This window comes from Bombina bombina, chromosome 7, assembly GCF_027579735.1.
Source record: "Bombina bombina isolate aBomBom1 chromosome 7, aBomBom1.pri, whole genome shotgun sequence".
Taxonomy (NCBI): domain Eukaryota; kingdom Metazoa; phylum Chordata; class Amphibia; order Anura; family Bombinatoridae; genus Bombina; species Bombina bombina.
Genome location: NC_069505.1, coordinates 463,680,978 through 463,691,892, shown reverse-complemented (window position 1 = coordinate 463,691,892; position 10,915 = coordinate 463,680,978). Strand labels below are relative to the sequence as shown.

The following is a 10,915-nucleotide window of genomic DNA, read 5'->3' as shown; positions in this document are numbered from 1 at the left end:
CATGGGCCACAGAACAGAAGATCATATAGAGATTATTGAAGGGACATAGGGGTCTATTTATTAAATGACGGGCAGGAAAGATTCACTTTAGCGAATTATGTCCGCCCGGCATCGCTAAATGATTTTGTGAAATGCTTGTGCAATTGTGAAATGCTTGTGCAATGCTGGCCCTGCACTTCCACGGCCAATCGGCCGCTAGTAGGGGATGTTGATCGGAATCATTGTAGCCAGTTAAGGAGCAGCGCTCTTACGACCTCTGCTTCTTAACTTCAGTTTTCGGCGAGCTGGAAACTTCGGGCGGAGACAGAAGCATCCACTGCTTGTTAAATCTACCCCATGGTGCACGTGCATGAGAAAAAGTCAGTAATTCTGTGAAACTGTCCCCTTCTCTTTGTGCTCTGACCCGGCCAGTTACAGAAAGAATTTATATAAAAAAAATAAAAAAAAAATAATATGCTCGTTTGAGAAAATAAAGCTGCATTAGTCAGTGCAAACTTCTTCTCAGAGATGAAGAGACTGTACTTAAGAGAGGAAACCCGAGAGTAGAGGAAATCAGCGTCCAGAGTCTTGACAAAGTCTGCAGAAGTCGGACTAAACGCGTAGACAAGGACAGTCTACAGGCATTACTGCCACTTCAGGAAAAAGAGACTAACCTTAATATTTTGGCTGACGGACTTTACACACAGAGACAAATGTTTACAGAGTTGGAAGCGAGAGCAGCTATCCAGAGACCGGAACCAACTGATTGTGTGCTGTCTAAAAGCATTTTTATTTACACTTTCTTGTAAGTGCAACTTATTATATGCTCTCAGTAAAGACATTATACCTTTTACCTTGAGTTGTGGTTGCGCTCACTCTGTTCTTCTGTTTTGAGTGTCTTGTAGTCTGAACACTCCTTAGTGTTCAGTGAATTGGGAAGCTGCACCACGAACAGAATACAACGGGAGAGTTTTCGTACCCACCAGAAACAAAGGGTTTCTTAAAAAAGATCTATCATACTCCCTGAGTCACGAAGGCGAACTATAGTCAGTATAAAGCTGGGATAAATCCGCTTTAATAGTCTCTATATTTGTAAGATAGAGATTAAACATATATTTTTGTATAATAAGTTCTATTTGGAAAACATACTCAAGGCGGTTATATTTTTAATTTTTGCATTAAGATAGCAGGTCAGATATAATTTGTGTTTTCAACACTTTGCACTGTATTTTAAAGTGTGTTTTAAGACATTGTATACATTTTAAGCCTATTAGAGTATTTGTCAGCGCAGCGTGTTTTTGGTTGTGGCTTCGTTGTAAAATTTAAAGAAATTATAACTACAGTTTAATGTCCCTTTAACTAACATTATAGCACAAATTCACTACAGACTGCAATTTCACTGTTTAAATAAAAAGACCACACAATGTTGTAATTAGAATTTCTATTTTTTTAACTAAAATAATTTAATGTTATTTTTTAGTCATTTTTTAAATGTACATTTTTTTTAAAAAAAACCCCTTAAAATAAATAAATATATATATACACATTTGATATCCATAAGATTAAAAATAAATATAATAAATAAATATATTTAATTACAACTAAAAGAATCAAAGATTCAAAATGAATTCCCCCTCCTGATTCCTCTTCTCAACCTCGGCCTTCTTGAACGGCCTCCACCAAGTCTCGGTCGATGGGGATCTTCTTGAGAGGTTTGGAATTCTTGGGGGAAATTGGCCATAAAATCCATCATTTGATGGGCGAGTGCCAACTGGGCGCGGCCTTGTATCCTCACTGCCCTCCCCAATTGCTGAATTTCCTGGTTAATGGTTTCCTGCATGCCGATAACCTCCCCTCGCATGTTGTTAATCCCATCTCTGATTCCCATTTGCACCGCAATTAAGGTGTCTAACCTGGATAAGATTTGTGCTGTGGTATCCGTTGCTGAAAAAAAGACAATATGCAGATGTAGATAAATATTATAACAATTCACAATGGTTTTAATATTATTTTATTTAAATGTATAGAAAGATTTGAGAGCTTTCTTAGGCCTAGATTTGGAGTTTGGCGGTAAAAGGGCTGTTAACGCTCCGCGGGCTTTTTTCTGGCCGCACCATAAATTTAACTCTGGTATCGAGAGTTTAAACAAATGCTGCGTTAGGCTCCAAAAAAGGAGCGTAGAGCATTTTTACCGCAAATGCAACTCTCGATACCAGAGTTGCTTACGGACGCGGCCGGCCTCAAAAACGTGCTCGTGCACAATTCTCCCATAGGAAACAATGGGGCTGTTTGAGCTGAAAAAAAACCTAACACCTGCAAAAAAGCAGCGTTCAGCTCCTAACGCAGCCCCATTGTTTCCTATGGGGAAACACTTCCTACGTCTGCACCTAACACTCTAACATGTACCCCGAGTCTAAACACCCCTAACCTTACACTTATTAACCCCTAATCTGCCGCCCCCGCTATCGCTGACACCTGCATATTTTTTTTAACCCCTAATCTGCCGCTCCGTAAACCGCCGCAACCTACGTTATCCCTATGTACCCCTAATCTGCTGCCCTAACATCGCCGACCCCTATATTATATTTATTAACCCCTAATCTGCCCCCCTCAACGTCGCCGACACCTGCCTACACTTATTAACTCCTAATCTGCCGAGCGGACCTGAGCGCTACTATAATAAAGTTATTAACCCCTAATCCGCCTCACTAACCCTATCATAAATAGTATTAACCCCTAATCTGCCCTCCCTAACATCGCCGACACCTACCTTCAATTATTAACCCCTAATCTGCCGAGCGGACCTCACCGCTACTATAATAAATGTATTAACCCCTAAAGCTAAGTCTAACCCTAATACTAACACCCCCCTAAGTTAAATATAATTTACATCTAACGAAATTAATTAACTCTTATTAAATAAATGATTCCTATTTAAAGCTAAATACTTACCTGTAAAATAAATCCTAATATAGCTACAATATAAATTATAATTATATTATAGCTATTTTAGGATTAATATTTATTTTACAGGCAACTTTGTAATTATTTTAACCAGGTACAATAGCTATTAAATAGTTAAGAACTATTTAATAGTTACCTAGTTAAAATAATAACAAATTTACCTGTAAAATAAATCCTAACCTAAGATATAATTAAACCTAACACTACCCTATCAATAAATTAATTAAATAAACTACCTACAATTACCTACAATTAACCTAACACTACACTATCAATAAATTAATTAAACACAATTCCTACAAATAAATACAATTAAATAAACTAGCTAAAGTACAAAAAATAAAAAAGAACTAAGTTACAAAAAATAATAAAATATTTACAAACATAAGAAAAATATTACAACAATTTTAAACTAATTACACCTACTCTAAGCCCCCTAATAAAATAACAAAGCCCCCCAAAATAAAAAATTCCCTACCCTATTCTAAATTAAAAAAGTTACAAGCTCTTTTACCTTACCAGCCCTGAACAGGGCCCTTTGCGGGGCATGCCCCAAGGATTTCAGCTCTTTTGCCTGTAAAAAAAAAACATACCATACCCCCCTCCCAACATTACAACCCACCACCCACATACCCCTAATCTAACCCAAACCCCCCTTAAATAAACCTAACACTAAGCCCCTGAAGATCTTCCTACCTTGTCTTCACCATACCAGGTTCACCGATCCGTCCTGGCTCCAACATCTTCATCCAACCCAAGCGGGGGTTGGCGATCCATCATCCGGTGCTGAAGAGGCTCCAAAGTCTTCCTCCTATCCGGCAAGAAGAGGACATCCGGACCGGCAAACATCTTCTCCAAGCGGCATCTTCAATCTTCTTCCATCCGGTGCGGAGCGGGTCCATCTTGAAGCAGGCGACGCGGATCCATCCTCTTCTTCCGTTGTCTCCCGACGAATGACGGTTCCTTTAAGGGACGTCATCCAAGATGGCGTCCCTCGAATTCCGATTGGCTGATAGGATTCTATCAGCCAATCGGAATTAAGGTAGGAATTTTCTGATTGGCTGATGGAATCAGCCAATCAGAATCAAGTTCAATCCGATTGGCTGATCCAATCAGCCAATCAGATTGAGCTCGCATTCTATTGGCTGTTCCGATCAGCCAATAGAATGCGAGCTCAATCTGATTGGCTGATTGGATCAGCCAATCGGATTGAACTTGATTCTGATTGGCTGATTCCATCAGCCAATCAGAAAATTCCTACCTTAATTCCGATTGGCTGATAGAATCCTATCAGCCAATCGGAATTCGAGGGACGCCATCTTGGATGACGTCCCTTAAAGGAACCGTCATTCGTCGGGAGACAACGGAAGAAGAGGATGGATCCGCGTCGCCTGCTTCAAGATGGACCCGCTCCGCACCGGATGGAAGAAGATTGAAGATGCCGCTTGGAGAAGATGTTTGCCGGTCCGGATGTCCTCTTCTTGCCGGATAGGAGGAAGACTTTGGAGCCTATTCTGGACCTTTTCAGCACCGGATGATGGATCGCCAACCCCCGCTTGGGTTGGATGAAGATGTTGGAGCCAGGACGGATCGGTGAACCTGGTATGGTGAAGACAAGGTAGGAAGATCTTCAGGGGCTTAGTGTTAGGTTTATTTAAGGGGGGTTTGGGTTAGATTAGGGGTATGTGGGTGGTGGGTTGTAATGTTGGGGGGGGGTATGGTATGTTTTTTTTTACAGGCAAAAGAGCTGAAATCCTTGGGGCATGCCCCGCAAAGGGCCCTGTTCAGGGCTGGTAAGGTAAAAGAGCTTGTAACTTTTTTAATTTAGAATAGGGTAGGGAATTTTTTATTTTGGGGGGCTTTGTTATTTTATTAGGGGGCTTAGAGTAGGTGTAATTAGTTTAAAATTGTTGTAATATTTTTCTTATGTTTGTAAATATTTTATTATTTTTTGTAACTTAGTTCTTTTTTATTTTTTGTACTTTAGCTAGTTTATTTAATTGTATTTATTTGTAGGAATTGTGTTTAATTAATTTATTGATAGTGTAGTGTTAGGTTAATTGTAGGTAATTGTAGGTAGTTTATTTAATTAATTTATTGATAGGGTAGTGTTAGGTTTAATTATATCTTAGGTTAGGATTTATTTTACAGGTAAATTTGTTATTATTTTAACTAGGTAACTATTAAATAGTTCTTAACTATTTAATAGCTATTGTACCTGGTTAAAATAAATACAAAGTTACCTGTAAAATAAATATTAATCCTAAAATAGCTATAATATAATTATAATTTATATTGTAGCTATATTAGGATTTATTTTACAGGTAAGTATTTAGCTTTAAATAGGAATCATTTATTTAATAAGAGTTAATTAATTTTGTTAGATGTAAATTATATTTAAGTTAGGGGGGTGTTAGTGTTAGGGTTAGACTTAGCTTTAGGGGTTAATCAATTTATTAGAATAGCGGTGAGCTCCGGTCGTCAGATTAGGGGTTAATAATTGAAGGTAGGTGTCGGCGATGTTAGGGAGGGCAGATTAGGGGTTAATACTATTTATGATAGGGTTAGTGAGGCGGGTTAGGGGTTAATAACTTTATTATAGTAGCGCTCAGGTCCGCTCGGCAGATTAGGGGTTAATAAGTGTAGGCAGGTGTCGGCGACGTTGAGGGGGGCAGATTAGGGGTTAATAAATATAATATAGGGGTCGGCGGTGTTAGGGGTAGCAGATTAGGGGTACATAGGGATAACGTAGGTGGCGGCGCTTTGCGGTCGGAAGATTAGGGGTTAATTATTTTAAGTAGCTGGCGGCGACGTTGTGGGGGGCAGGTTAGGGGTTAATAAATGTAATACAGGGGTCGGCGGGGTTAGGGGCAGCAGATTAGGGGTACATAAGTATAACGTAGGTGGCGGTCGGCAGATTAGGGGTTAAAAATTTTAATCGAGTGGCGGCGATGTGGGGGGAGCTCGGTTTAGGGGTACATAGGTAGTTTATGGGTGTTAGTGTACTTTAGGGTACAGTAGTTAAGAGCTTTATGAACCGGCGTTAGCCAGAAAGCTCTTAACTCCTGCTATTTTCAGGCGGCTGGAATTTTGTCGTTAGAGCTCTAACGCTCACTTCAGAAACGACTCTAAATACCAGCGTTAGAAAGATCCCATTGAAAAGATAGGATACGCAAATGGCGTAGGGGGATCTGCGGTATGGAAAAGTCGCGGCTGAAAAGTGAGCGTTAGACCCTTTAATCACTGACTCCAAATACCAGCGGGCGGCCAAAACCAGCGTTAGGAGCCTCTAACGCTGGTTTTGACGGCTACCGCCGAACTCCAAATCTAGGCCTCAGTAAGTCTTTATGTAAATGTGATATTTTAAAGGTCTACCTTTCATTAAAATATTACCAATAACATATGTATTTATAAATACTTGTGGAATTGTTTACAAAAAAGTCAACATGTTTATTTCTTAATAAGATTTACTATTTTGTTTAAAATATTTCAAATAAAATTGTTTAAAGAATTAAAAAATTTAAATGGAAACATCAAAATGCAATTTTATGATTGTTTGAGACCTATGTTTTTATTTAATACAAAATGTAGATGTTACGTTTTTATATATATACATACACACACACACATACAGACATATTTATTTATATACATATATACATACATGCATACATACACACAAATATATATATATATATATATATATGTTGAAAGCAAGAGTCTTAATCAAAAGAAATTCAGCGCCACCAATACAAATAATAAGAAGGAGAATACAAGTATAACCCAAGTATAACCAATATAAGCTTAGAAAAAAGCAGAAGTGTACATATAAATAATCAGGTCTTTATCAAAAGTTCATATGGCAAGTCCTTATTGTAGACAAGTATAGCAATAATGAAGAGATAAAAGAGTGGATGTCTCCTTACCGGAGGTTACCTCAATCATATGAGGTAATGTATGATCGCCAACCAAATCTCTGTTCCCTCCTTTCTGGTGAGTGATATATTCCCATCAGGGCTGAATTCTTGGAGTTAAAGATATCTGTTGTTCCGTGCGAACTTGTGTATGGCACTTGTCTGTTCTGAAACTTCCAGGATTTTAGTCTTGATACCTTGGTGTCTCCCCAGAGTATGGTACTTCTATCTTATGTCCTCAGGTCTCCAGATTCTTAGCAGATATATATATATATATATATATACACACACACACACACAGACACACACACACGCAGACATATATATATATATATATAAAAACCCCTAGCAAAAGCCAGGAAGCACGACCTGGGCAGGTTCACAATTAGGGATCTAAGTGGGTTGCAATAACCTGTAGTATAAGCAGTCTAGCGCAAGGGGTTACTCAGCAGCCGTTAGTATAAGCAGGCTAGCGCAAGGGGTTACTCAGCAGCCGTTAGTATAAGCAGGCTAGCGCAAGGGGTTACTCAGCAGCCGTTAGTATAAGCAGGCTAGCGCAAGGGGTTACTCAGCAGCCGTTAGTATAAGCAGGCTAGCGCAAGGGGTTACTCAGCAGCCGTTAGTATAAGCAGGCTAGCGCAAGGGGTTACTCAGCAGTCGTTAGTACAAGCAGGCTAGCGCAAGGGGTTACTCAGCAGTCGTTAGTACAAGCAGGCTAGCGCAAGGGGTTACTCAGGAGCCGTTAGTACAAGCAGGCTAGCGCAAGAGGTTACTCAGCAGCCATTAGTACAAGCAGGCTAGCGCAAGGAGTTACTCAGCAGCCGTTAGTATAAGCAGTCTAGCGCAAGGGGTTACTCAGCAGCCGTTAGTATAAGCAGGCTAGCGCAAGGGATTACTCAGCAGCCGTTAGTACAAGCAGGCTATAGCAAGGGGTTACTCAGCAGCCGTTAGTATAAGCAGGCTAGCGCAAGGAGTTACTCAGCAGCCGTTAGTACAAGCAGGCTAGCGCAAGGTTACTCAGCAGCCGTTAGCACAAGCAGGCTAGCGCAAGGGGTTACTCAGCAGCCGTTAGTATAAGCAGGCTAGCGCAAGGGGTTACTCAGCAGCCATTAGTATAAGCAGGCTAGCCAAAGGGGTTACTCAGCAGCTAGCGCAAGGGGTTACTCAGCAGCCATTAGTACAAGCAGCCTAGCGCAAGAGGTTACTCAGCAGCCGTTAGTACAAGCAGGCTAGCGCAAAGGGTTACTCAGCAGCCGTTAGTACAAGCAGGCTAGCGCAAGGGGTTACTCAGCAGCCATTAGTACAAGCAGGCTAGCGCAAGGTGTTACTCAGCAGCCATTAGTACAAGCATGCTAGCGCAAGGGGTTACTCAGCAGCCATTAGTACAAGCAGGCTAGCGCAAGGTGTTACTCAGCAGCCATTAGTACAAGCAGGCTAGCGCAAGGGGTTACTCAGCAGCCGTTAGTACAAGCAGGCTAGTGCAAGGGGTTACTCAGCAGCCGTTAGTACAAGCAGGCTAGCGCAAGGTGTTACTCAGCAGCCGTTAGTATAAGCAGGATTATACAGAGTAGACAATAGCAGCAAGTTTATGCAATGGATACATATAGGGGTTCTGTGTGCAGCTGGGGTGTAGTGGTATCGTTGTATCCTGCAGATTGCTTGCTCCTGATGTGTATTATTATATGGGCCCTTGCTAGTCACGTGACTAAGCTCTTATTTTTTTTCATTTTGTTGTTGTTATTTTAAGGTGTTGTAGTTTAGGTTTATAGCCTACTTTATGTCTAGATTTGTAGGCGCAGAATACATTTATTGACAAAGAGTGCTTTACTCCCTATCTTTAGTAGGAACATGCATCATGTTGTGTCCTGCGTTCTCTGCTTATAGTCTTTTGGTATATTTAATTTTATAGGGTCGGCACCATTTCATGCTAGGTCCTCATACCTTAATACCTTACATGTACATTTTTGTCACATGTCATATTTGCCACTTATCCTCTTAGTAATTAGTTTATAATATATATATATATATATATATACACACACACACATATATATATATATATAGTCTTTATAGCATGGCCTAGTACTCACGGTAACCTTTGAACCACCGGGGTGCACATCAAAGAGATCCTGCATAATTCACAGATCCAACATATCGCAAAAAGGAAGGCACTCGTCGGGTTTAATAAGGATAAAGTTTTATTCCTTATGAAGTAACGTTTCGGAGTTTTACCTCCGTTTTCAAACTGACAGTTGTCAGTTTGAAAACGAAGGTAAAACTACGAAACGTTACTTCATAAGGAATAAAACTTTATCCATATTAAACCCGGCGAGTGCCTTCCTTTTTGCGATATATATATATATATATACACACACACATATACATATACATATATATATATACATACCCACACACATATATATATATATATATATATATACATACACACACACACACACATATATATATATATACACACACATACACACACACACATATACATATATATATACACATATATATATATATATATATATACACATACACACACACATACACATATATATATATATATATATACACACATACATACACACACACATATATATATATACACACATACATACAATCAAAAAACTTGCACTCACTGGTCTTTTCAAATCAAGTAAAGTTTTACTGTGAAAAAAAAAAAGTGACGTTTCAGGGACAAAGTATCCCCTTCCTCAGACACAGAATATACAAAGTGATACAAACTTATAGCAAAATAAACCCCACCCCCCAATTAGGACAAGAAAGACTGCCAAACGGTCGCTTAGTCACATATTAAAGAAAATCTTTATGTGCTTTATACTGATAGCTGTCTGTACCTCTGAGGAGGGGGATACTTTGTCTCCGAAACGTCACTTTTTTTCATAGTAAAACTCTACTTGATTTGAAAAGCCCAGCGAGTGTATGTTTTTTGTCTGCTGCTATTTATCCCACTAGCACCCTGGCAGTTGTTTCTTGGAGTGAGAGTGCACATCCCAGCTATATCTATTATTTTTGCTGTTGCATCCACAACTAGATTGACCTCTTACTAATTGGACTTGTCACGCTTGGACTTCACGTGCACCACACCAAGAGGATTGCTATCTAACATGGATACAGATGTGGAAGACATACAGACCCTCACTTTTACTGAAAGTGATGCAGCAAGGATTTTGTTTAACCCAGAGGATGATACCATAAACGGGGACACAGCTAATGCCATTTATCTAGCACTCCTTAAACTTAAGAAAAAGGAGGTTGACCTGAGACTCCATGGAATCTACCTATCGGAGTACCATAGGAGGAAACTGATACACCCAGAGGGTTCCACATTAGAAACCTCCCGACAATCGGACAAGGGAATCCAGAATTTTGTAAGCCCTGGTGTGCCATTCTGAACAAGTGCTCTTTAGACTTAAAGGGACAGTCTACACCAGAATTTTTATTGTTTTAAAAGATAGATATTCCCTTTATTACCCATTCTCCAGTTTTGCATAACCAACACAGTTATATTAATATACTTTTAACCTCTATGATTATCTTGCATCTAAGCCTCTGAAAACTGCCCCCTTATTTCAGTTCTTTTGACAGACTTGCAGTTTAGCCATTCAGTGCCTGCTCCCAGATAACTTCACCTGCACGGGCACAGTGTTATCTATATGAAAAACATGAACTAACACCCTCTAGTGGTGAAAAACTGTTAAAATGCATTCTGAAAAGAGGTGGCCTTCAAGGTCTAAGAAATTAGCATATGAACCTCCTAGGTTAAGCTTTCAACTAAGAATAACAAGAGAACAAAGCAAAATTGGTGATAAAAGTAAATTGGAAAATTGTTTAAAATGACATGCTCTATCTGAATCATGAAAGTTTATTTTGGCCTAGACTGTCCCTTTAATTCTACTTGTAACTGAAGAAGTGAGAAACCTCCTTGAAAAAGTGAAGGTAGAGATCCGGGAATATGAAATAAAAAAAAACACAAATACTAATTGAGGACATATCTGAACAGTGGCTGGATAAATTAGCCACACAGA

General features: G+C 39.5%; 1 protein-coding gene across 1 annotated transcript in view; it reads right to left on the bottom strand.

Annotated features, from left to right (window-relative positions):
- Positions 1-1,405: 1,405 nt before the first annotated feature.
- Positions 1,406-10,915, bottom strand: part of LOC128666736 (myb-related transcription factor, partner of profilin-like) — a 93,784-nt gene continuing 84,274 nt past the window's right edge. Inside the window, exon 8 of the mRNA XM_053721490.1 lies at positions 1,406-1,923. Coding sequence (XP_053577465.1) covers positions 1,598-1,923 — 326 coding nt within the window. The 3' untranslated portion in view covers positions 1,406-1,597. The remainder of the gene's footprint in view (positions 1,924-10,915) is intronic.